Source organism: Talpa occidentalis, unplaced genomic scaffold (assembly GCF_014898055.3).
Source record: "Talpa occidentalis isolate TD23 unplaced genomic scaffold, MPIMG_talOcc4v2.1 talOcc4.15, whole genome shotgun sequence".
In the NCBI taxonomy this organism is placed as follows: Eukaryota; Metazoa; Chordata; class Mammalia; order Eulipotyphla; family Talpidae; genus Talpa; species Talpa occidentalis.
The window spans coordinates 2,624,127-2,651,127 of NW_023601543.1; the positions used below are offsets into that span (position 1 = coordinate 2,624,127).

At 50.0% G+C, this 27,001-nt stretch overlaps 1 protein-coding gene across 7 annotated transcripts in view; it reads right to left on the minus strand.

Annotated features, from left to right (window-relative positions):
- Positions 1-27,001, minus strand: part of MTM1 (myotubularin 1) — a 70,624-nt gene that overhangs the window by 40,385 nt on the left and 3,238 nt on the right. For 2 of the 7 annotated variants that reach the window (XM_037511828.2, XM_037511827.2), the window contains exons 1-4: positions 23,393-23,842; positions 10,179-10,251; positions 7,775-7,850; positions 5,927-6,021 (exon numbers count right to left, since the gene is read on the minus strand). In XM_037511828.2, coding sequence (XP_037367725.1) covers positions 5,927-6,021; positions 7,775-7,850; positions 10,179-10,251; positions 23,393-23,451 — 303 coding nt within the window. In that variant the 5' untranslated portion in view covers positions 23,452-23,842. The other 5 variants (XM_037511832.2, XM_054695507.1, XM_054695506.1 and 2 more) reach the window with 4 other exon arrangements.

The window sequence follows — 27,001 nt, forward strand, 5'->3', positions numbered from 1 at the left end:
ATGAAATGTATATTGTGCACGTTTCTCCTCTCAGCAGCAGTGCTAATCCTAGAAGCAAATTACACTGCAAAGGGTTATCACCTGTGGAGCAGAAGGTTTAAAAGCTCCCCATACTCCGGTCCCTGTCAAGGATGAATGCGTGGTGTGATGGTGAGAGACACCAACTTTTGAAAGGCGGAGTCCCTGAGGCGGGGGGATGGGGGGAGACCCTCACAGATGTTTGCTTCTTTCCAAAGTTTATCTTACCTGGGCGGTGGGCCCACAGATGTTTGTGGATTCTTTATAAACTTTATCCTAAATATTTTCCAAATCAATTTTAAAAGTGAGTGACCAGTAGAGACGGGGGGGGGGGGGGCAGGACGGCCATGTATTCTAGGTGGAGAAAGCAGGAAGCGAGAGGGGGAAAGCACAGGGCTTGTTGGGGGTCTGGACACTGAGAAACACCTCAGAGTGTGAGGACAGGGCCCCTGGGGGAGGGAAGACAGGTTCAGTGGTTGTAGAAGCTAAAGAGGGGAGGAGCCCCCCCACCAGGGTCTGTCTTAGGGAGCTAGAAGAAAGGTGTGGGGAGAAGCTGCAGGTGGCAGGGTCCAGGAGGCCGCTGGAGGCTCCTGGGAGATGGGGCTGGGGTGAAGAAGCCTTTGGCTGCGATGGGCAAATGTGGAGACCACTGCAGAGAAGGGTGACTGGAAGAAAAGTAGCACCGCTGACAGAAACAAGAGGGAACCGGGAAGAGAGCAAGTGCTGGAGAACCATGGCTTGGCAGGATTCTGGGCCACCAGATGAAGTGGAGGGAGCTGCAGCAGCCAGGAAGGAAGGAGGCGTGGCCAGGCTGCCGGCCCGGCCTACCTACAGTGTCAAGCAGGCAGAGCTGGTGCAGGGCTGGCCTGGGCAACTCTCAGGAGCTTTGCAAGTAGACAACTGTGGAGAAGTGACAGAAGGCAAGGGGAGCAGGAGGGAGAGAGTGTTGAGGCCAGGGAGCTGGAGAAGCTTCCAGCAGGAGGGAGCAGAGACACCAATCATACTCATCCTCCACAGAATCTGTTCTCCCGGGGGCCCCCAGGGACCTAAACCTGAACCTTGTAACCTGTAACACCCTCCCTTACTTCGAGATTTTTTCTTGCAGCAGTTTTTTTAGTGCTCCAACTGCCACTGCCCTCTTCTCCACTCCTCTTCTTTCGCTCCCCACCATGGACAAGTGTCCATGAGCCCCAGGGTTCTCTCCTCAGCAGAATCTGTGTCACATACTTGTCACGGTGACCTTGGGCACCAACAGCACTTTACTGACACGCTCACAACCACGCCCCAACTGCTGCAAGACTGTCCTCCTTGGCGAGCAACCTCCCTGCCGCCCGCGCAGCAGCAGGTCCTTCCCTACGGGTTACTTCCCCTGGGCCTCTCAGCATCCGATTCCTTTCCTGTAAGATCTCCTTCCAGGGAGGGGAGTTGGTCCAACCATTCAGGCAACAAAATCAGAGACAGTCTCACCTCAACAATCCCCTTCAAATCCCACCTCCAAGCAGCCCCGCTCGTCCTCCCATCTCTGCGCTGTTCCCTCGCTATCCCGCGGTGCTCTCCCGCTGTCGACTGTGGAGGCCCCTAGCACTGACCCAGACAACTCAAGTAACATCCTGGTGGCCTTCCCACTTCCTGCCTCCCCCTGTCCTGACCCACCATACAAGCTGCAGCTCTTCTCCTGAAACCTGCACCTGAGGTGGGCTCCGCCCGACCTGGGACCTCCCAACTGTGACCTGGGCTGGTTGAGGCCAGCCCTCCGCTGGCCTCGTTCTTCCCCTGGCCCGCACAGCCCTCTGCACCGGCTCCAGCAGCTCCCTCGGCCACCTTGCACATCCATGCAGACGGCGCCCTTCTGGACGTGGAAACTACCTGCCATGTCCCTCCCTCTGTGGCCCCTGCTGGCTGCGGCAGCTCGCCCAGTCTCAGCAGCGATGAGTCATCATCGCGGTGACTCATCCTCGTCCTGAGCTCAAGTTACCCAGCCACTGCAGCTCTGCCTAATGACTCCATGATTAGTCAGCCTCTCCCTGTCCCTCAGCGAGCAAAGCGTTAGCTCCACCACAGTGCTCACTGAATGTTTCCGGAATAAAGATAGGAGTGCAGGGCTGAGCAGAGGGTTCGTCTGTCCCGCTTATCCGCTACAGCGCCTGGACCCGGCGCGCTCTGGAATGGCTCTGGAAGCCCGCAGCAGTGTACCGGATTACAGCTCGACCCCGAGCCCAAGTCCTGAGCATCCTCGAGGTCAACAGGTAGCGGTGGGATTTCTGAAGCCCAGGAGCAACAGTGGGATTTGAGGTGTCACAATTTAGTAGGGCCCAAGCTTGGTTAAACTGTGGGGACCAGGTCATTGCCCTCTAAGGTACACTGGCAAGCTGGGAGTTGGGCCCCTCCTGAGTTCTCCCACCGAACACCTGCTACAGAGCACCTACTGTCTCCCAGACATGGTGTCAGCTAGGCACAGGGGGCCCCCTCTAAGGCCACAGACAGCAGCAAATCAACAGGCCAGAAGCCCTTCTGTCAGCACGCCTAGTGGCGCGCCTTCACAAAGTGCTGCAGGTCCACCCGCAAGCACAGCCCGGCAGCTCTGCCCTCACAGGGACCGCCTGCGGGAGCAAGCAGCGAAGCAGGCAGAGAGGAGACAGGCCAGCGCTCAGGAGGAAACATGGATGGAGAGGAAGCGTGGCGGGGGGCGGTTCGAGGTCAGCTCGGCAGGCAGGGAAGGTTTCAGGGCACTAAGGGCAGCAGGCATGGAGACATGGAAGACGGCCGTGGACACACGAAGAGGAAGTGACTTCAGGGAAGCTGCGGAAATCTCCAGAGAGGACTATGGGAGGTGGAGGGAGTGAGAAGAATGGTGCCAGGGAACAGAGCAGCAGGGCCTCGCCTCGTGTGTGGGAGAAGGGAAGAAGGAGCTTTGGAAGTGAGTCTGGGTTGGGGGAGAAGTGGTGTGAACAGAAGCTGGAGAACCCAGAGGATCGATATGCCACAGAGGGACAGTGGATTTTACTCTGTGGACAACGCGGGAACTGACCAGCGTTCTAGAGGTGAGAAGCTGCTCGGCCTCAGCTAGGAAGGATCAGCCTGAGGCAGCACACGGGGCAGAGCAGAGGCCAAGTCCAGGAAGGAGGGCCGTGGGAGAAAGCCGCCGCCGGGTCCATCTAAGGAAACCAACTGGCCCGGGCGCCTCCGAGACTGGAGAGCTGGCGCCGAGTCAGCCTCACTCCCGGTGCCGAGTTTGCTTACATACCTGAGACCAACAGGTGTCCGCTCTGAAACGCCCGCGAGGTGACGGCTGTGGGACGCACACAGCAGCCAGGCGGCAGTGGCACGCAGTTACTGTTCTCACTGCGGACTTTAAGGAAGCAACACTGCGACGCCTGTGCCTCTCAGCTTCTGCGTTGCCACTTCAGCTGGCTGTCCTTACCTGCTGCCTCCTGCCATCACCTGCAAGCTGCCCTACTGGACCAAACGTTGTGGTCAGCTGGTCAAAATGTTTAAGTGAAACTTAGTGGAAGCAGAAAAAAGTAAGTGGTCGGTATGCAACAGGCATTTCCTTCACCCAGTCAGCGCTAGCTCCGTCCCTCCACGGGGCCCCAGGAAGACCAGACAGCTTGCTCCGAGCTCCCCCGTCTATCAAAGTAACACGAGCTCATCCCAGGGGACAGGAGGAAAACCGAGCAAGTGCAACTGCACGCGCCAGCTATCGCAAGTCCTCAACCCTTCAGCGTTTCCTTCCAGCAACTTCTCTAGACTGTTTTCACTCGTTCAACAGAACTGAAACCACACACCGCATACACGGTCTTGTCACTGCCACAGCTGAAATAGTTTCCCCAGCTCATCCTCGGTGCCGGCGACAACGCAAGATGGAACCGACACGGCAGGAGACTCAACAAGCCACGCGTTCAGAGCAGGAGGCGCCATGACAGCTTTCATTCCAATTGTTGATCTAAAGTCTCACTCTGCCCCATGTGGCCATGGAAGCTGCACAGAACGAGTCAAACCCGCTCCACGGAAGGCACTTGGACTGTGCCAGGGCAGCTGTGCTGCGTCTCCGGGCAGTCTTCTTTTCTCCAGACAAAGGGGCAACTTCCATTTCCATCACCGCTCATGTGACGGCCCTTCGCTAGTGTGGCTCCCTCCAGCTGAACTGTCTCTTCTCTCGTTTGTCATGTCCCTCCTAAAATGTGTCACCCACACTTGAAGGTGACACTTCAGACCACACTCATGTCTCATTTTGTCTGGTCACTAGACTGCACTTTTGTTAGCTTGGCCTACAGGTGTATTAAGTAACAGTCACGTCCAGCTACTGAGTCACACACATGTGGGCCCATTAAGGGAGCCTCCTCCAACCTTTAGTGAGATGACTGGTTTTTATGAAGTAAATGTTATCTACATGCAACGTCATATTAGTATCACCCCAATATGCTAGCTGAGTAAGATCACCTCTACCTTGATTCTGTCACCCAGCACGCTGCCTTGTTGATTGCCATTTTCCACATATCAGCTGTGTGCGTTCTAGGGGTCCATCTGCGCTGCATCACAAACACTGGGGAGGAAAAGCTCGCACAGCAAGACCACAGCGACCATGCCACCTAGGTGGCGTCGAGCCTTTAACTCACAATCTCTAACTCCACCTGCATGTGCCACCACCACTGGCCTAGGTTTCTTCGTCAGGGTCTGACACATGCCTTGATACACTCAAGACACATGGCCGTAACAGTCCCAGTGCCTTCTTTCTTAGGTGCTTAAAAATCATGTTGAAATGATTAGCGATTCTAGAATTGCTGTCAATTGTTACAAAGGGTAGACATCCAGCTCACAGCTGTTAATTTCCAGAATCTTCTTTCACATTCTGCAAAACCAGAACAGTTGTCCTGCTCCAGTCTTACTGAGAAGGCTAAACAGATCTGTATAAATAAATGCCCAATCTCATCACCTCGTGGGTAGCCTCTGCACAGGACAGAAGCAGGCTGCCACCACTATGGCAATAGGACTAATAAATAGCATTTTTAAGCATCTGGACACAATAATGAACATATATAAAAATGATCAAAAGATGCAAACTAATCTAAATTAGAACTACTGTCAAGAAGTGGTGAGTACAAGCACTAAGCTCGTCAGATTCTCCCCAACAGTGTCATGGGTCCACTGTAGACACTGACTCTGGGCTATGAGTCTATGTACTCTGGTGGTGTTGATCCTGCTTAGTCCAGCCCATCAAAATATACCTGCCCCTTCAGGCTGACCAAGTCAACGGCTACTCAATCTACCCCAGGTCCTTCTGTGGTGGCCAAAGAGGCTACTCAGTCTTCCCCTTGTGGAGCATCTCTTCCCCATGTCATTGTTTCAGCTATGGAACATTCTTGAAATGCTGTGGCAAACATTTGTGGATGTGAAATGAAAAGGGAGGGGGGCACTAAGCCATACCATGGTCACCCTCGTTTTAAACTGCAACCTGGGGCTTTGTCATTGAACACCTGGAAAGTTCTAGAGCAGTGTGCCTTCATAATTCACATTAGCAGCCTCCTCTGTGATGTTTTATGAAGGACCACGGCCAGCCATTCTGATGAAGTGTGACAAGGTCATCCGGGGATTCTGTTAGGTTTAACAGCTGCATCTCATCTGTGCTTCTGGTAAAGAACCACTGTTCTGCTTCAAGCTAGCACCTGGGGACTGTCTCCGACCCTGCTCTACTCTTATGAGGGACAAAACTTATTCTTTAGTTCACTCCATTCCCTATGCATACAGGTGTTAGTTAAACAAGCTTTGCAGAAGCCAAAAATTAAGAGTCGACAAACAAATCTATTGGCCATGTTAATCTGATCTAGTCAATCGCGCAAAGTAGAAGAGAAAGAGTTTAGCAATATCTTTAACAGTTAGGGTCATCTTTATGGTCTTAGAGTCTACTTACCATTTCCAAACTTCTTAAATAAAGACGATAATTTGTGATGTAAACTCTTCCCTTAATGGGGCCATTGAAAGGACATATGTAAATAACTTCTTTGTCTATTAAGATAAAAAAAGTACCCTAAAGTAATGGAAATATATACCAAGATACATAACAAATGGCACTAATTTAATATAAACTAGTTGGCTAAGAATAAGTACAATTTAAAAAGTCAGTGTAAAGCTGCAGAGCAAGCACTGGCCACATCACTGCATCACTGTGCCCAGAGACATCGGTGCAGTGAGGGCACAGATGGGCCCCATGTCACCTCCAGGCCCTGCTGGTGCTCCTCTGAGCCTGCCCTCAACGCCAGCACCCCGAGGGGAGGTGTAGCATCTGGAAGGGGAGGTGAAGGAGAGCACGCGCTGCTCCCCCTGGGGTGAAAGTAACTGGAGCTCCCTCAACCAACCTGATGGACAGGCTCGTGAAGTCACCACCAGGTAGGGCTTGAGGTTTGCCAGCCTCTAATCTCTAATCACACCAACATCGTGTTTTTAATAAATGAGTATCAAGAGCAGAGATGTTTCTATAGTCTAGTCTTTCTATTTTAATAGTCCAGTGATGAGTTTAGCTAGATTCATCTCACACATGTTAGTGACATAAAACAGATGGCCATGAGAACAAGACATCTTTGGAAGACTCAAGCATAAGGAGAGACTAAACCAGGAGAGGTCATTTATTATGAGAAAAATAAATCTTTCAAGGATGTCCTTTAATGTATTAATGGTTTTCAGTGTTGTTTGTTTGTTTTTGTACAATGTTGAAATCTCTTTCTCCTTGGGTGCTAAATGAAAAATACCCAGTGGCTACTCTCGATAATCTAGTCAGTTACTCCCTTGGTTGAGGTTCTGGCACAGACACAGAAACCAAAACTTGGTGTTTTCAGACTACCCAACGTCAGGGGTTCTCTCCACTCTGATCCAGTCACTGGGGGAGGGGGGGGGTGGCACGGGCCAGCGCTTTCAAGACTGGGCTCGGTGTGCGAGTCTGTGACATGGAATCCTTTGACTTGGTGCACCGTGTCCACACCCTAAATGTAGCTAGAGCCATGATTCAGCCATTTACACCAGAGCCCAGATCTTATTAGACAAAATGAACGCAAAGGTCCCCCACACCCCGGCAACCGCCACATCACTGGGTACAATGGGGATGTGAGAAGGTGGCGACCCTGATATACAACATGAACGCCTACCGCATCAGCACCGGCTGACAAGTGCTCATGCTGCATTCTGTGTTCTTAAGCCAGAATGCTCTGGCCCTTCCACAGGGCATTCCTCTTATTATGAACTTACCATGAAAAATATGTCAACAATCAAAAGGTTACCTCAATATTATTAGGCTCGGTTCTGTGGCAGATGAAAGATACTTTAAGCCAAGACGCTCTCCTATCTCTCAAAGAAGAGACTACTCTGACCATAAGCCCGTAAGTGGATCATTTTAAAGCACATGTCACAGGCTGGCAAACCTGAATATCACTCACTGTGTTCTTAAGACCTCAAACGATGAGTGCTTAGAGCGACAGTAAGTGACTTTTAGGATATAATCCACATTTTTTTTCCCCACAATAATTCTCATTTAAAAAAAAAATTCTCATTTTTTAAAAGTACAGAGAAAAAACTGTCCCTATTGTGGATATCATGAGGCTCTTCAAAAAGCTGTTCACCCAGGACACCAGCATGGTGCTATCTCTAGAACGCTCTTAAGCAAACCAGCCAGCCCCGCCACACCTGACTTCTAAAGTCACAGGGTTGGGGGACCCGGCCCACTGGCCCTCTCATCCAGTTTCAGACCTAAGCTTCACAGGCCTCTTACCGGTAATTCGCGTCTCCCCCGGAAGCCGAGGGACAGCCTCTCCGAGATCCTGATTCACCCCCTCTCTGGAAGAAGTCTGGAAACAAAACAGTGGCTTCAGAAGGTGTTTAAGCAACCCCAAACACACGCTTTTTTAAAAAGAAAAAACAGATATTTACCAATGTAGTAAACTCAAACTAAAAAAACATGACACAGTATCAACATGATAAGTTTTAGCCATAAAAGAATGTGAACACGCTTAGTAATGTTAATTGTTAAACAACCCTTCCAAGCATTTCAGACAATTGACAGCATTCAGGAGAGTGACAGAAAGTAAATACCACTTGGATCTAGAGATACACAGAGGCTGTGGCAGCTTTCTTTGTGATATTAACTATTTAGTCACCTGTTGTTAAGAGTAGCAATGAAAACTTCATCTCAATGGGGTCTTATCCGGACAATAATACACCAGCCTTATCTGAAGAATAATAAGCCAGTCTTCTTGCAAAGCCAGAAATTAACTGTCACTCCCAAGCGGGTTTCTCATTTTACTAAGATCCCTCACACATGTGAGAGCAGGTAAGAGGAAGAGGTGGCCTGCAAACTCCAGAGCTACCAACACACCTTCCTCACACTGCTTTACTCTACTGGCTTGAGAGCCATTCCCAGGCAGGTGCCTCCTGCCACCACCGCTGTAGCTCCGCCAGGCAGGCAAAGGCAGCACCGAGCCCCAAGTCCAGTCCCCACAGCGAGCCATGGCGGCTGAGCACCTGGGCAGGACGCGTGCAGCCTACTGAGCAGCCCCACGGGACCACACACATCATTAACATCTGTTTGAGCAGAAGGTTTCTCGGTCTTCTTCCATTCAATTTTTTCTCTAGTTGTTTTCCAAAATCTCATGGCAATCACTTTGTGTGTGAAGTTAGCAGTACTGCCCTCACAGGGGCTTTGTGACTATTTAGTGAAGCAACGTGCACAAGCACACTTTTGTAAGCTCACACAGATGAGGCAAACGTGAGCTAGTAAGAAACAGGGGTAATGAGAGCTGTGTGCTGAGGTAAGATATAAACCACCAAAAGGGGGTGTGTTGCTGGATTTTGTGCTGAGTTTATCTTCTCTGCCTGCACAAAAACAAAACTTTCCTGTGGATTTCCAATCTGTGTTAGTGCTTGGACGTAAATAGGAAGGGAAGGAAATGTTACCACCTTCGCATACCACTGCCTGTTACTAACTGAAACACAAATACTGAGCAACTCGATATACAGCATATACTTTTGGGGGCCACATTTCTGGGTTGGGGTGTGGGGACGCCTAATAATCTAAGCACAAAGTACAGGAAGTGAGTATACTTGAAGGACACAGGGTAGCAAGGGATTAAGCTAGGCCACACTTAAAGTGATACTACACAAGGACTTGTTGAAGTTACTCTTGCATTTAGAACTGATTCTTGTGCCATCACAATATTAAAAAGTAATAAAATTTATGTAATGTTGGGGAATGAAAAAGGCAAACATGAGCAAAAGCAGAAAATATGAAGGGAAAGATTGAGGGACATGATAACACAAAAACTGTAATCCTCTGTTTCAAAATCAAAGCAAAACACCATAAATATAATTGAAAAGTCAACAATAAATGAGGCCAAGGACTTGTGATGTGTAAGGAGATTATCATAATATCTAAAGAACACTTAAAAATTGATAGGAAAAGGCCCCACCCACAACACCCAAACACCACAAAAGGCAAAAAGGTGAACAGGTACTCCACAAAACAAACACCAGTGGACAAGAAACACTCCCTTTTAGCTTTAAATCCTCATTATAAATCAGGGAAACAGAAATGAAGCGACGCCAGGTGGACGAAGGCTGCTTGTGCCAAAGCCTTACAGGGCCATGGATAAGGATGGATAAGGCACATTTTAAATGCATCCCTTTCAATATATACTTCACATCTCCCTCTAATTACACAATTTTCTCCTCGATACAGTAAGCCATCTTCTGTTAAAGTCAGATACGTGTTGATCAGGCAACTAGTTTGTCGTCATATACAGAAATGAAGCCAATGTCTCAGAAGGTGTAACGGCCAGCTCAGTGGCCTTGCCTTCCAGTCTCTCAGCAGGTTTTCAGGTCAACAGGTTGGCAGGTACCACCAACGTAACATCTGCAGTAGCTCACAAGACACAGATTCTCGAAAAATTAAGTTTTGTGAAATAATTTACAAATGCAAAACTCACCACACAGAAGGCAGTCAGTCTTTTCTGGAACCTGGTAGAAAACCAAACAAAACCACGTGCATCAAAGTATTTAGGTTATGGGAATGAATGACAAAAATCAGTCATTCGTTAAATCCCAAAGGGCTGCCTAACATTCAAATAGGAAAAGAGATGTGCAGAGACAGGGGTACAGATAAACTGGGAAACTCAACTTACCCTCTTAATAGACTCGTTCTCCAAGGAGTGTGAATTATATTTCGGGGCTGGTGCGGAAGCCATACTGGAAACCCTAGCAGGAAAGAGAACATTCAGCATCAATTGAATTGCATGTGATTTCAAACAGCAGAGACATCTGAGTCTTGAACACTGTGACTGAACAAATGGTACTTCACCGGCCCTGTTTGCACAGGAGGCCCCTGTGGGGGAGGTACCCCTGTGGGGCGGCCCCACACAAGCCCTCAGGAGAGCTACAAAACAGAGCAGGCGGCCAGGCGCACAGGGGCCCAGGAGGGCCTGCATGCACTCCTGGTGTTTGTGTTCTATGTGCCAACTGCTGCCTGCAGCCCCCTGGTGCTTGACTCACTGTGCAGCATCCACTTTGCACGCTCAGTTTTTGAAGATACTTCAAGGCAGTCAAGCAGAGTGACAGAAAGGGTGGACCTCTGATCACAGACTATTTTCCCTTTCAGAATTCTGTTTTCTCCAAATTATGGCAATCTAAAGTGGCATGGGTTTAATGGAAATCAAATTAGCACAATTTGATTTAATCAGTATTTTCTAGAGACAGTATATACTTCATTTAAATAATGCATATTCATCACAATTCAGACATGAATGAAAGCATCCTATTCAGAACATACACAGTATCATTTTAACGCAAAGATTAATTTAGACTTGTGAAGATTATAGCCACAACAGGAAACTAAATAAAATACTTGGGTTTTTCATTTATGGAAGCTGATGAGACAGAGGAGCTACAGACGAAGTCATTGGGAGTTTGGAAAGTGCATCCAATTCAGCCAGGTGGCTGCGGGCCTTTGGGGGATCGAGTGCCTTCCAAGCTGCGCAGCGCTGTCCCTGGCCCTAAGGAAGGTGACGAGAGGCGGCCTGTACCACCATTGAGATGAAGAGGCAGAGAGATGGCCAGGTGAGGACGACCGTACAGGGGCAAGGCTGGGGTCACTGGGGCCCTGTCTGCTGGCACACAGCTGGCACCCATAACTCTGGTGAATGAATGGCAGGTCGTGTGCAAAATCCACAATCTGGTGAAACCCCACACACTGCAACCAGGAGGCTCCTGCTGAGCAACGGACAGTGAGGGACAGTAAAAGCATTCTTGACATGAAGGGACAGTCCACTTAAAAAAGCTGAAACTACTATGAGGTAGCACAGCCTAAAATTAGAAATTCCTTTTAAAAAAGATTAAAGGATGTTAACTTGAAACTAAATGAAACTCAGAGTAAACAGTACAGTGTGCCCTGAAAAAACTCTTATCCTTGAGCTCAAATCCAAGCAAAAGAATGGACAAGGTGGACTAGGCAGAGCAAGTGAAATGTGTTTGCCCTGAAGTTCCTTTTCTCCCCTAAACAAGATTATATATTTGGGAGGATTTTCTTTAGTAACAGCACGTTGTAATAATCAGATACCTTAATACTGGAAACAATAAAATAAGTCAATGCTCTCGAATAAACGTGAAATGACCGCCAAGTCAGCGTTACACGCTGGAGATGTGGACACACAGGCAGCCAGCGTTCACCTTCCCGTTCCTGTTTATAAACCATTGAAGAAAGATGCGCCTTCCTGTTTCCCCTCAAGCCTCATTAAAATAGCGCAATTTAAAATGAAGTGAATATAACAGGAAAGTCCTCCTTCGCCCTGACTTTTAACTACCACAGACAGAACTCACACACTATCAAGTCACCCTGTTTAAGTCTGTACCTCTCTGGGTTTCAAAGTCTATCCACAGAGGAGCACAGCCAACACCCCAAAGCAGAAGCCCATACCCAAGAGTAGTCACTCATCACTCCCCAGCGCCCAGCCCCTAAGCTACCAGGAATTTGCCTTCTCTCTGTACAGACTGGTCCATTCTGGACATTTCACAGAAAGGGAACCATAGAATACGCAGTCCCGGCTTGTACTACCGCAATTCGGGCCACACCAGAAACTGCTGGTGTTGAAAGGTGGATCAAACGCAAATCTGAGAGACCCCAAGGTGCAGGCAGCATGGGCCGGAGCATGACGTTCCCCTTGGATTCTCGTCAGTGAGACCTTATTGACGCATCCAACGGATCCCTGAACCGGGCAGAAGGCCGCCCAGCGGAATGGGGAGAGTAAATGGGGGAGCAACTGCCTTCAAAGCCCGACCCCACAGCTCACTGCTCAGCCTGGCGCAGGTTATTTAACTTCTCTGGCTTCGGCTGCTATTGTCTGTATTTCACTAGCATCAGTGGGCAAGACGAGTGCAGCAATACACAGGAGTGCAGCCCTACACAGTGCCCAGCGCACCGGGTGACAAATTACTAGCAGAGGCTCGTTACTGAATGCTGATGCCAGCACCACCGCTTCGACCACTCTGTCCTGACCCTGCGAACACCAGGAAGCCCATTAGCTACTACAGGACTAGTATGTGGCCTGGGGTAACCTAGTTATCAAGCTTCTCTTTAAAAAGTACATGGAAATAAGGTCTCAAATAGGCCATGGGGGGAAGTTGTAGACAATGTCTAAGCGTGACAAGCTCACAACTTCACCGATACAATATCTGTAGGGCTAAATGCTGTCCAGCGATAACTAGAAGTCACAGTGAAGTTGACAAAAGTCAGCTACCCCACCCCCTAAATATCAAGTTATAATCCTTTTCATTAAAAAAAAAAAAAAGAACAACAACATTGAATTCGGGCTACCTTGGCTTTAAAGTGAAAACTACAGCTTAATTCCCTAACCATATGCTGACTATAGGACTCTAACCAAAGGTAAGCTTCTATCATTTTTGAACGTGAAAAAAACCTCTGTGCCGACTTAAGCCCAATCCTGCCCCATTACAGAGAGAGAGAGAGCCAAGAAGAGCCAAGAACTGCCAAGAGAGCCTGGAAGGAGGTGACCAGGCCCTGGCCTTGGCAGTTAACGGCAGGGCCAGCTCTAACCTAGGAAAGGGCACTTCTGAGTGGTCTCTAGCTTGAAAGAAACCAAGTCGGACACCAGCCAAGTTCAGTACAGAGGAGTTTTCCTAGTTTGAGACTAGGAAACACATTCAGAAAATGCAACTCTTCAAGGCAAGTAGTCTTTGCGGCCCCAACTCCCTCAAATAAAGTGGCATTATTTTAATAACGGGCATTAATAAACCAAATTCTCAAGTCACAAGAGAGCCTTAGTTGTGTCTCTCTCTAAATTCAAGACAACTACCCCCAGGTGTGCTTCAAGTCTCACGGAGCCTCTGTGTCGCTCTGTCTTTGCCCTGTCCCTTCTCTCCCTGTCTCCTCCTCTCTGCCTCGGACTCTCTCCTTCTGGCACCTCCTTCTACCACTTACTACCTTTCAGATAACGTGTTACAACCCCCGCCCCGCCAGAATGCAAGCCCCCACCTGATGGAATTCTATACTGGTGTAGCTGCCCAGCACCCAGCATGCACTTCGTGGGATTTGTTAAAGGAGCAAATGAACTGGGGCACTAAAGACTTGGCCGAAGACCTTAATGGTATTTACCCAATAGTTCACTGAAGTCGGAAATTCGTGAGAGCTTGGGGAAAAGGGCAGAACCAACCCTGGGCTGGGTAGGTCTTGTAGGCCTGCCGCTCGGGGCAGGGGGATGGCGGCGGGTTTATACCATATATAAAATGTTTATATAGACATTTCCCACCGAGGGCATTTCTGGTGACATACCAGCACCTCTTCCTCCACCCTTCTTGCAGACTAAGAAACTGTGTTCCCTTCCTGTCGAATATGAAAACCAGGATTCCACAGCACACCTGCAGCAGACATAACTAAAAGCACTTTCAAAAAAATGCAGAACATTGTTACCTGACTTGAAAACCCTAGAAGCAGCAGAAGTAGAGACACTGCTTCCCCGTCACAGGGCTTCTGCAGGTCAGGGCCATTGCTGGGGACCCCACAGGCCTTGGGGGTGATTTTTTCAGAGCTTTCTGTTCACAGACGGCGACGGGGCGCAGGCCCTCTCTGTGGATTCTACTCAGTGGGCTTCCCTACTCTGTGCTGATGCTCAAATGAAGTTCAAGGAGGCAACTTCTCTGTAGGCTCCTCTGCTGGCGTGGGAAGCTACGCTGTCTGAAAAATGACTTCGAAAGCTGGCTGGTGAGCAAGAGGGTATACAGAGCAATGCCTGACTCCTGAACCCCAGGTCTTTCTAAGAAAGCTCTACTCGGAAGTCTCTTTTGAGAGGAAATGCCAGCTACTGAGGGCAGTGGTGCTCGACACTCTCACACCCGGCGCTCCCTCTGTTCTAGAACAGATTTCAGCAACTGAAAACCAGACAGTATCACCCAGTTCACAATTCTGGAAAAACCAACAGAAGCCGAGCTCCGGCAGAGGGCATGTCTGAAAGCACATGCTCTGTCATCACGCACTTCCCCAGACATTACACTAAATGGAAAACACCCCCATTTCCAAAGCAGCCTGGCGGGAGTACGGCCCATCCTCAGGGGAACTGCTGGGCAGAGCCAACCTGCCACACCCTTCAAGCGGCTTTCACATCACGGCCACTCCCAGGGGCAGCCACTGCCCAGGCTGCCTTGAGCTGTCTCCAGCAGCCCTCTGGACAGAAGACAGCTGTTCACCTGGCATCTGGAGAGCAGGTGCACCCTTAGGCTGGTGTCCGCAGTGGCCCAGGTCCAGGAGAGTGAATGACACCGGGCCAAACCCGCACCTGGCACCCCACTGACATCTGCCTTTGGCGTTTCTGCGCAGTGCGAAGGCATGGGTGTGTGCAGGGCCGTGGGCCACCTGTCTGTGCCTCAGCTACAGAGATTGGGGTTGAAGGCACCCCAAAGGTTTTCTGTACAAGAACCAGCTTTAAACTATTAAATTAGTTACTTCCAGACCAACCTTCTTTAGCCGAAGCAAATTATCAATTAAAATATATGTAATTAAGCCCACCATTCGTAGCTTATACCTGCAAAAGTATGATGTAGTTGAAAAAAGGAAGCGATTCTGCATTCAAACCAGTCTGGGTTTCAAATCCCAATTTTGTCCCCTGATTAACAATCACAGTCACTTAAACTTGAGCAACTGCAGTTCCTGTCTGTGCCCCGGGTGAGATACTACCTAATTCGTGGTGTCATGAGGTGGCACTAGGATATGCCAGTGTGACAGAGGCACCCCAATGCCAGCTTCCTTGCTCCACCCACAGATGCCCCCAGGAACTCCTCAAACAGGCGCTAACCACTCAGCGAGATGCCAGGAAAGACAAGCTGTCTCGGTGGCTGACACAGTGCTCATCCACATTTGCTAAAACGACCAATCTCATCTTAGTGAGGCTCTGCTCAGCCTTAAAGCACTTAATCTCAAAGTGCACCCACTTTCAGTAAAAAAAAAAAGAAAGAACACTCAACACCTGACCCAGGGAAATATTCAGTGGAAACCCTAATGTGGCGGCCTGGCCCTGTCACCTTCAGTCAAGAGTCTCGAGTGTCCACAAATACACAAGACCTTTTGGAGTAAATCTAACTATTCCAGAACAAGACCCACCACCCCCACCCCGTGAAAGTCAGTGGCTTATTGTCTGCATGTAATCCATATGGATTAGATTCTTAATTTTTCTCTCCCCACATTAGATCTGAGGGTTAAATGGCCTTTGTGTTGCTGATTCTTTAGAAACTATAAAATATTAAATAGCATTGCATTTAGAAACGTACTCTTTGTCCCACAATGCCCTTACTTCTCCTTTGACTACTGCAAAGACCTTTGGCTAAAAATGATGTAATTCACATCTAGCCAGAGTGCACCTGAACCACTTTTCCAGTGGTTACTGATGGACCCGAGCTGACCGTGGTCCCTTCTGACAAGTGGCACATCTTCAGGGCAGCCAGCTGGCTTCAGAGGCATGAGCCAGCCACAGCACCGACCCCTGCAGAAATGCTTCGGAAACGAAAGGTGGTAAGCTAACCAGACCACTAGAAAAGTCAACGACCTTCAGGTTAACTTCACTTTTTAATGTAAAGAAGCTACCTAGTAATGATATTACATACGTTTAAACAGATGATTAAACTCACCAATGGGTTTTCTAACAAATACCTGCCAGTAAACAACGTTTTAAAATAGGAACAAGATCAAGTTCCCCCTCCATCTGCCAATTCCAGAACTCGGGAACCCAGCTGAAATGTACCATGACAAAAATGCCTTCCACTGCTATTTCCCCTGTAGGATGATTCCCCCAAAGTGCACTGTAAGTGTGCAAGTCAAAAGTACCTTCTTAAGCAAAAGTGAGACAGGCAGCAGGGGAAGGTGACAGCGAACCCGTGTGAGCAGCCTGCAGGGGTCGTGGCGAGTGCCAGGTTGGAGCAGCTTGCTGCTTCCCAGGGCCTTCTCAGCTCTGAGCCAAGGGCCCCAGGCAGAGCCCAGAGACTGGGCATTCCTGACAAAACTCCCAACTAGGAATTAGTGGTGGAAGGGAAAGAACAGAAAGGAACCATAAAGTAGATGTGCAGTTTCTAGAAAAATAAAGAGGAGAAAAGGCTGGAGACAATAACCTGCCATTTGGAGACATCCCCTCAGGTGCTCTCACGAGAGGCAAAACTGGTGCTGTGTTGCCACCAGGTCCTTATTTATCTGCCTCAAGATATAGAAGGCTACTCCTGCCTCCCCAGGCCCGTGCACGCACGCACGCATGCACGCACACACACCTCACTTCTCTGTAGCTCACATGTTGGCAGTGGGCGTCTTCTACCTAGAGTTGAGCTTCCTGAGGGCACCACACCAACCCACCGCGCACCCAGTCAACAAGCAATGACTTCAGCACCACCTCACAGGTTTACGTGACTCTGGAGAATTACTCTTGGGTCGTTTACCCAGTAGCCCCAGCGCTGACTTTTATGTTACTAACTCCTCTGCATACCTTTAAGTCTTGTGCGCGTGTGTAATAAGTGCCTACACACCATGGGTTGTGCCTGCTTCTGAACTTCTGCAGACATGGAATCGTTGCCCTGTCTTTGGCCCATCGTGTTGAGACGCGCCCTTGCCAGAGCCGTAACTACGTGGTCACGAGTCGCTTAACAACGGGGATCTGAGAAAAACTGCGCTGCTGGGCGGGTCCGTCATGGTGTGACTGGGGTACAGCGCTCACACACACGGAGGCTGTGTGGCGGCCACCACTGGGGCATCCCACCTACGTGGTCCCTCGCTGACCGAAATTCCTTAAGGGACGCGTGGCCGTACAAGAGGGGAGTTGTCTGCTGCTCGTTTTCCCTGACTGTACTCCGGTCATCCATTACGCACATGCTGGTGCCTTTCTCGCCTCACAGGTCATCTGCCCTGGGCTGGGGTCTCGCCGTCGCTGACAGTGCCGCTATTCTACACCCCTGCAAACGTCTCCCCCTTCCAGCGCCGTGTAAGGACGTGCATTTGGGGCCAGACTTTCCTCTACCTTGGGCAAGGCTGACAACAAACACAGTTTGGAAAATCAAAGCACCTGGGGAAGACGGCCAATAGACAGAAATGCAGGCAAATCAACTGTTCGAGGGGAAATGGAATCCAGGCTTGCCTGCACTCTAATCCCAGCAGCAAGGGGAAAAGCAAAAGGACGGGCGGGCCGGGTCTGTGTTTTCTCAGGCCTCGCCCCTAAGGACCATCACCTGCAAAGTTTACAACAGAAATTTCTTGTCTCAGAGTTCTGGAGGCCAGAAATCTAAAATTCAAATGTCGGCAGGGCCACGCTCCCTCCCAAGGCTCTAGGGAAGACCTGCCTTGTCTCTCCAGCTTGTGATGGTGACCAGCTAGCCTTGGCATTCCTGGCTTGGAGCTGCATCATTCCAGTCTGCCTGTGTCGTCACACAGTTCTCTCCGTGTCTGCGACTTCACATGGTCGGACACAAGTCCTCCTGGATTAAGGGCCTACCTTCCCCAGTGTCAGTTCTACCAGTCATACCTGCCACAACCCTATTTCCAAATAAGGTCACACTCCAAGGTACTGGGGTTTAAGCCTTCAATGTCTTTTGGGGGTACACAATTCAACAGATAAAAGGAGGTTAGTTATAGAAATTAACAATGTACAAAATGGTCACATCAACATTTTAGAACAATTTTGTTTCTCAGTCCATGCAGGCACTCCTTTCTCAGCATAGATCACTATTTAATCCTATTGTCAAAGAAATCAGAAATCAATAAATAGATACTGGGCAACTACTCTGGCAGGGTCTTAAAAAACTGAGATAGGTTTTCAAGGCGCTAGCAACTGACTTGGGGAGATGAATAAATACAAGACAAGCAAAACAACAATAAAGACAATGAGTAGGCGTAAATTAAATAGCACTAACGAGCATGATAACAGACAGTAACAAAGATGATAAATGATAGCACCTGAGGAGAACCAAACAGCCCATGGGTAATCCAGGGCTTCCTTAGGGACCCTCTGCTCTGTGTTGGGCGCTGCCCTAGGCACAGAGGTGCTTAGTCAGTGCCCGCACAATCTTATCAGACAAGCACTGTTACTGTCCTCACATGACAACACACATCCTGAGGGGCGCAAAGGCTCCACAGCATGTCCAGGAAGAGCAAAGGAAGGGGCCAGCATTCAGCAGCCGGCAGTCCGGCCCTGCTACCTGCCTAACAGAGGATCGAGTCAGAATGAGGAGACGGTGCCTCTGATCACACAGTTGAGTCAAAAGAAAAGGTTTCGGGCATTTCACGTCTATGTAATAAAATCTAATGGTCACAAAGAACTCCAGCCTTCATTTTAAAGATGAGTAAACTGTCATTTTCCCCTCGAATCCAAAACTGAATCAGTACATCACCCTTCTTTATTTGTCTACTGCTATGTTACTTTGAGTCGTGGGAGAATCTTTTCCAAGTCTATCACAGAGTATGAACAAAAAACAGAACTAGAGGACAAACACAGAACCGGCATCCCATGGGGGACAGCTCTGAGGTAAGGACTCACTGAAAGTGTCCCAGGGCCCAGGCAGTGACATGCATCAGGCGCCAACAGTCCTCCCCACGTGCATGGATTCATGCAAGCCTGGTCCCGGCCAGTATCCTGCCAACCCTGCTCTTGAAACTGGCCACCTAAGGCAATGCTACCACATCTCAGTGTTTAAGTGAAAAGCATTGCCTCCCCCAGCTGAGCGCCCACACTCTGCACTGAATAGATCCGCTGCAAAATTACTTTGGACTAGAGCCAAATGCCAGGTCCTCACTCAAAGAGCTGAGACCACAGAAGGGATTTTTTAAAGGTGCCACGGTCTCTGAAAGCCATTCCGAAGAAGAGTTCCAAATCTGGGCTGGGTTCCAAAGCTGGGCAAGTTCCAAAGCTAGCTCTGGAGCTTCCAGAGCCTTCCCCACACCAGCTAGGAGGAAACGGCAGCCAGTGAGATTTTCCTAAGTCGCCAGGGTCTCAGAAGCTGAACACGCTGGGCTGGAAACATCTTCACTCACTTGCAGTAACTTTGTCATTTACAAGAGCAGCTTCCCCAGGAAACGGGGGCCGCTGGGGAGGAGCGGCAGGACGAGAAGCCTGCAGCCAGGAAGCTTGCCAGCGGTGGAGGAGCGTCCAAAGGGAGGCTGCAAAGACGAGCTTCATTCACAGCCTTGGAGGTAGAGGCAGCGGAGGAGCCGCCCTGAGCCCGCACAAGGCGTCTTTCCGCGGAGGCTCTGCCTCTGGCCAGCCGTGAGCAGCCACCGGGCCCAGCGGGAGAACAGGGCTCTCCCGCTCCCGCTCCCGCTCCTCTAGAGTGTGGGCTAGGACCAGGGAGGAGGTTCTTGTAGATGTGGAAGAAAACCTTTTTTTAAAAAAGGCAGAAATTTAAAAGGCAAGGCAAGGAAAAGGTCCCACAGCCAGAGTCAAAAGAGAAGGTGACGCCGTCCCTGAACTGTGGGGGCGGCGCACGGAGCACCACCGGGGCATTTCCCTGGTGTTTGAAGGAGCCACCTATGCTGTTCCACAGAAGGAAGAAAGAACCCTAAATTCTGCTCTCCATACTTCCAGAGGCTAGTGGCGGAGGATAACAAGTGGAACACTATCTTCCTGCAGACAGTATTTGAGCTAGGCTTCTACAGACACAATTCAGCATCTAATTATGATTTTAAAAAAACAAAAACAAAAACAAAATCACCTCTCAGCAACCGGGAGTAGTCAAGAGCACCTGTAAAAAAGGAGAGGATGCTTTCCCACTGGGTGAGAAAAGAAAACAAAAAGGGTAAAAGTTGAAGACCCGAAACACCAGTAAACATCCCCCACCCCCCACAAATGTTCTCTGTGTTCCAGACACTTGCTACAAACGTACCCATGTGGAAGCAGGGGGACACCAGCCCTCCCCTATCACTGCAACCCCACCTAGAAGAGTCTGGCGGCCACTTTCAACATGTGACAAAGGTCCGGGGTGACACAGGCAACACCCTGGCCCCTCCTGATCATGCTGACCACCCTTCCCCACCCCTTCACCCTCAGGTCTTACTTACTGGTGGGAAGCAGGGGCACTGCTTTATGCACCTCTCCCCAGCGCCCTTCTCTCCTCCATGTGACTCAAGTAAATCAGTCTGCTTACCAAGTCTGCTTACCCCTAATGGGCTTGACTACTTCACCTCACCAAAGGTTAAACCCTTTGGCAGGGTCACAGGGACAAGGCAAGGGTAGCTGCTCACACTGCTTGTATTCATTATCTTTTAAAAATCCCAGCAAGTATAATAAGGCAAGAAAAGAAATAAAAGATACAACATATTGGAAGAAATAAAATTGAATTTGCAGACATAATCGTGCATGTAAAAAAATCCTAAGAATACTATAGGAAAACTACTTAAAATTAGTAAGCAAATGTAGTAAAAGGCAAACATAAAAATTCACTGTATGTGTATTAGCACTGAACAAATGGACACTGAAGTACAGAGACATCATTTGCAATATTAAAAAAGTGAACTCTATTCAGGGATACATTAAAGAAACGCTGCACAAGACCCATACACTGGGAACTAAAAAGCACTGCTAAGAGTAGTTAAAAGAGCCCTAAATCCACAGAGAAATCAATCACGCTCAAGGATCAGAAGACTTAGTATTCGGGCATCAATGCTGAGTTACAGATTCAATGCAATCCCTATCAAAATCCAATGGATTTTGCCGTGGAAATTCACAAGATCAATCTAAAATTTATATAGAAAGCTCAAGGACCAAGAAAATCCAAAATAATCCTGAAGGAAAATACAGCGCAATGTTGGAATACTTCCAGCACCCATTTCCAGGCTCCCTGCCCCAGGAATCAAGAGGGTAGTGCCTATGGATGACTGCATGGCGCGATGGGGCAGAAGGGGTCCAGCATCAGGCCCACCTTCTGGAAGCCCTCACAGTGGTCAACTGATTTCCAATAAAGGTAGCCAGGTGGTTCAATGGGAAAACGAGCATATTCTACACAAGATGCTGGAATGAGTTGATACTGTACAGAATAATAAGTGAACCTTGATCCTTACTTCACACAATACAGAAAATTAACTTGAAGCATAGACTGTTCCTTTTATATTGTTGTGTAACTAACTAACAGCTCTAAACAGGCATTATCTCCCAGTTTCGGTGGGTCAGGAGCCTGGGCAGGGCCCAGCTGGAGGAGCCTCAAGGTCTCACAGGCTGTAAACTTAAGGAGATTACACAGGGTGTGAACATGGGGGTGGAAATCGGGGCGGGGGCGGCAGGGGGGCGCGGCCCAGGGCCTGTCTGCCATGGTAGGCTCAACATAAGCACTACAACTGCGAACGTCCTAGAGAGACATTCCGAAAAAAGCCCGGGAAACAGCTTTGTGAAGTTAGGTCAGGCAAAGACTTCTCGGAGCACAGAAGGCATAAACTGTGGGAGGAAAAGAAGAAAAAGATAAACCGGACTTCAGCAAAATGAAAAACCTTTGCTCTCCCAAAGGCCAGCTAAGAAAATGGAAGGGCAAGCCCGTTTGGGAGAAAGGACTTGCAGCGCACATGTCTGAGAAAGGTCTCATGCCCAAAATACATCAGGAACTCTGACACACAACTTAATAACGAGGCAGTCCAGTAGGAAGCGGGGAAAGAGTTGAGCACAAACTTCACCAGGAGCAGAAGAAAGGTGCATGGAGACATACCACTCCGGTTAGTCATTAGGAATATGCTAATGGCCTCCATTCCATACCCACTGAATGGCTACAATTGAACAACACGGGCAATAATGAGCTGGTGAGGCTCCGGTCCAAGTAGAAATTTCAAACTTTTACTTTGCCTGGTGGGAATGCAAAATGGCACAGTCACTGTGGAAAAGTTTGTCGGTTTCCTGTACAGTTAAACACACAGTAAGCACACGGCCCAGCCATGCCACGCCCAAGTATCTATAGAAGACAAATGAAAAGGTCAGGTCTACAGGCTTACCTGCAAAGGTTTGTGACAGCAATATTCATAACGGCCCAAAACATAATGGCCCAACTCAAATGTCCATCAGCTAGAGAAAGGCCAGATGAGTGACAGCCGTTTCATGGAATGGTACTCGGCCACAGAAAGTCACCAACGGTGCATACAGGAGACAACACGGATGTGAATGCAGAAAGCATTACGCTAAGTGAAAGGAGCTGACCTACCCTCCGCACAGGTCAAAGAACCACTACTACTCAAACCACAGGCCTGACCCTCCTGCAGTCAGGCTAGAAATTAGTTTTAAAAATACCTCGAAAATAGATTTGTTGTTTTGAAAATAGCCTTCTAATTAACTCCTGGGTGAATGGAATAATCACAACGGAAAATAGAAGATACCAGAACTAATAATAAAAGTATTGTTTCAAAACATGCGAACAACAGACTAAATCCAAAGAAAGAAGAAAATGGATATACTTTAAGTGAAAAAGCAAGAGGCAGAATACTATGTGGGTATGTGCCTGTGGTGTAAGAAAAGGGGGAAATGCAAGTTATGCATGTGTGTGTGAGCTTGCTCAAGTTTGCAAAAGAAGAAACATAGAAAAATGAACTCAAAACTAATAATAACATGGACGCCTGGCCGGAGGCAGGACGGAAGTAAGACTTTTCAGAATCTACCCTGACATAAATTTGACTTTAAAATCAGTTAAAGTTTCTAGTCATTAAAAATTAATCAAAAGGAAACTTGAGACTAATTAGGCTCGTTCTGTTCTACATACTGACAAAGCTCACGCTGCATAACCACGTATGAGAAGGCTCGGGTAAGACTAGTGGAGAAAGATGGCACAATGAACAAGGTGAGGGTTTAGGAAGAGACAGACTTGAACACAGACAGCCACAAAGGACCGGGCTGTTTACCATCTTTCCTGGCCGAAGACAGCTGGCTCAGGTGCCTCTCGGGCAACCTCTTCAGACATCCAAGGTTCAGACAATTCCAATCTTGCACGAACTTCCAGAGAGCAGAAAAAGGAAAGACCGTCCTTGGGTTTATAAGTTTGGCAAGAAGATGCTAAACACTACAGCCAAAGCTTGCTCACAAATGCAGATGTAAAAATCCTCAAGAAACGGTTAGCAGTCAAATGCAGCAGTGGGGACCAGATGGCTTCAGCCAGCGATGCAAATTTGGTGATGCCAGCAAGTTATATTAGAAAACCCTCAAAATAGTTCCTCGCATTAACAGCTTTAAAGAGGGAAAAAAACTCATTAAGCAGAAAAGGAGCTGGGTAGAATTCTACACTCTTGTGTCCCCCACAAACGTAAATGCCCTCCCAGAAAACCTCTAGTAAACAGACTACTTCGTGGAGAAATATGGAAAACATCACGCCCTCTCAAACAGGACCTGGGCGCCACCCCAGACCTACTGAATCAGAAACTCCGGGCTGGGCGCCAGAGAACTCGACGTTTCAGAAACGCCCTCAGGTGATTCCGCGGCGGCTGGTTAGTCCAAGCTAAGGCTGGGCCTCCCAGCCTCCGCCCGGGCACCACCGGGGAGCTTGCCGGCAGTGAGGGGGCTCTCGGCCCATCCCGGGCTCACGGGCTCAAAGTCGGCCAGCAATCCGTGGTGCGGGTGACTTGGCCGCGCGCTGGAAGGAGGGGCTCGGACAGCCGCACCCCGAGCCCCCAGCACTGGCAAAAATGTCAGGTCCGGGCTGCCCCGAGATCAAATAAAGGTGGGCGTGTGCGGGCGGCGAGCGGCAGGCGCCTGCAGCGGCCCCAGGTGACTCCGGGAGCAGCCAGCGTGGGAAAGCGCTGGCGGGAGGGTTCTGGCAGCAAGAAAGTTCTATTTAGGGACGCTGCGTCCTCGGCCAAAAGCTGCATTCGGCGGCGGCGCCCCTCAGCGACTTCTTGATACGACCCAGGAGACTGAAACGCGGTGGGCACGACGGAGGATTCAAGGAGGAGCAGGTCACCGCGCCCGGCAACCTGTAGGCGCTGCCGGAGGCGGGCGGGGGGCGGCAGCCAAGCGGGGCGCCGCCCAGCAGTCGCAACCAGTCCCCCAGCTCCTCCGCCCAGAAACAGGCCCACTGCGTCCAAAGCATGGAAGCGGCCCAGCGGTGCTGGAGCCGAGGCGGTGTCGCGGGCTATTCCGGATACACGGATCACACAAAATAGACTCCACAGTCCGCCTGCTTCTAGACTCTTCCTGTGGCTACGAGGGAGCGCGGAGCCGCAGGCGCAGCCAGCCCGTGCCCCCAGCAGCGGCCCGGGCCAGCCTGTCTGGGGGGTCCTATTAAGATGCAGATGGCGCAGGGCGTGTGGGTGTCTCCCGGGGACCTGGGTGTGGCCTGCACGGCCTTTCCCTCCCGGGCCAGGCGGAGGCGCCGGGGCACCCAGACCACCTTTAGGGATAAAGCAAACTGCAGTGTCTGCCTGTTCTGCTCCCCACTTTCTCTGGTGAATCTGCTCACCCCCCCACCTCTGGCCTACACCCCAGTTCTGTATGCATAAATAAGTAAACCTTTTTAAAAAAAAAAAAACTCCTTCATCATACATAACTCACCGGGCCACCGCAGCCACCAGCACAGTGCCCTGGACTTCATGAACAAAGGAAAAGGCCGCAGGGAGACAGGGCCTGGAGGGCGGGAAATCACTCATTATGTCTCCCAGTCAGGGCCACAAGCCGGGAGACCCTTGGCAGGGGTGGGAGAAGCTCAAGCATCCAGCCAGAGCTCTAGGCCCAAAGTGTGAAAACCCTGAAAGCCCAAGTGCACTCGCCATGGGTTTCTTACAGCAGCACTGGCAGAGCCGGGTCCATGGTAGGGCCCTCCTGGGGTGGCACTGAAACCAAGCGCCCACCTTCCTTCTCCCTGTGATCCAAGTGGCACCAGCAGGTCATGACCAGGGCACTGCCAGCCACATGGCAGGGTACATTTATTTCAGCAGTTCCACCACTGGGGAGAAACCCTCGGCACCGGTCTGTTCATAAGTCACTATGGGGCAATGGGGGGCCGGGGGCAATCCGTGCACCACCACCGCCTGAGGCCAACAATGCCTTCTAGGACCCAGGTCTGCCTCAAGGGCTGCCAGGAAGGATAGCCTGAGCTCTGGTGTAGCAGCCCACTCCAACCGAGGAGGATCTGGGAAAACACAGTGCTCCCTGTGCTCTCACAAAGGGTCAAGGACAGGCCACCAGGACACCAGTTACCAGAGCCTAGAGCACCAAGGCTCACAGGAAAGGGACTAGGCTGACAGAATCACAAGTTACCTTCATTTTTACTTTCGAGTTCCCCTCACCTTCCCTTACCCCCCCCCACCCCCAAACATACCAAGAAGCAAAACCAACCTAAACTCAAATGCACGTCACCATACTCCCCAAATCCCAAGGCTTCGAAATCAAGGGCAGGAAAGCCACATGACAGGCCTGTCCCACCACCGGACTGCAAGAACTGTCTAGCCATCCGCTAGCAGCCGGGACGAGGGCTGAGCACGAGGGACGACGCGCTCTTGCCACACACCAGGCTGAACCGCATGCAGCCAAACGGGCCCACACTGCCCCCGTGTCCAGTTCACGTCGAAGCCTGTTGATTACTGACTTCCCGCTGAGCCCAGCAGCCACCTCAGATTTCAAGGAACCAAAAAAATCTCTCCAAGCCCAGCCCTCCTGCCCGCAAGCTTGGAAGATGAAACAAAGGTAAAAAGGTGCCTGAAATGCCAGGTTTTGTGTGGCCGACAGCGACAGAGCTAAGAAGCGCTCGAAGCATCGGAGCTAGGCTCGGAGTCGTTTCGAGAGATTCAGAAACACACGGGTCACAGGAACAAAAGCACTCGGCACTAGCCCTGTTGTCCTGTGTGGATCCCAAGAGCCATCGAATCCCTGCATTTCGCCCCCTCCTTACAGCTCCAGTGAGGTATGGATGAGAAGCGGGAAAGACTCCCATCCCGGCACAGGGCAGAACGCTGCCCGATGGGCGGCTGTGCCGCGGCCCTGTGACTGCTGCCCACGCAGCACACCGCCCTCTGAGGAGCAAAGAGCCAACTACCAAGGCTGTGGGCCATCTGACGCAGGGATAAAACCATCACACATGTCAATGCTGACAAAGAGGGCAAGGCAGGCAGAGGACACACCTACCCCACAGGGGACACGGGCCCAGAGCGCTTCTCCAAATAGTGACGGCTTAGAGACCAAGAGATGCAATAATAATAATGCAGCGCTGTCTGCAAAGGGCGCTGATGCACATCTGAGTGTCGAGCTCCAGGGCTTGCCAGGGCAGGTTTATTAGCTTGATATGACAAACTGAAGAGCCACCAGCAGCCAGGGAAAGTGACTTGCGTGCTGTCACAGAGCTAAGAAGGGGCAGGATTGGGACTTGAACTTGGCTTCTGGAATGCGGGTGCCACAAACTATACCGACTCCTGCAGACACGAGCTCCTTTACACTTGCTGCCGTCCCTCGGGTCGCAATAGAAAGCAAGCGCTCCCGCCTGGAGTCAACATTGCAACGCCATGCTGCCCACACTCCTTGAAAGA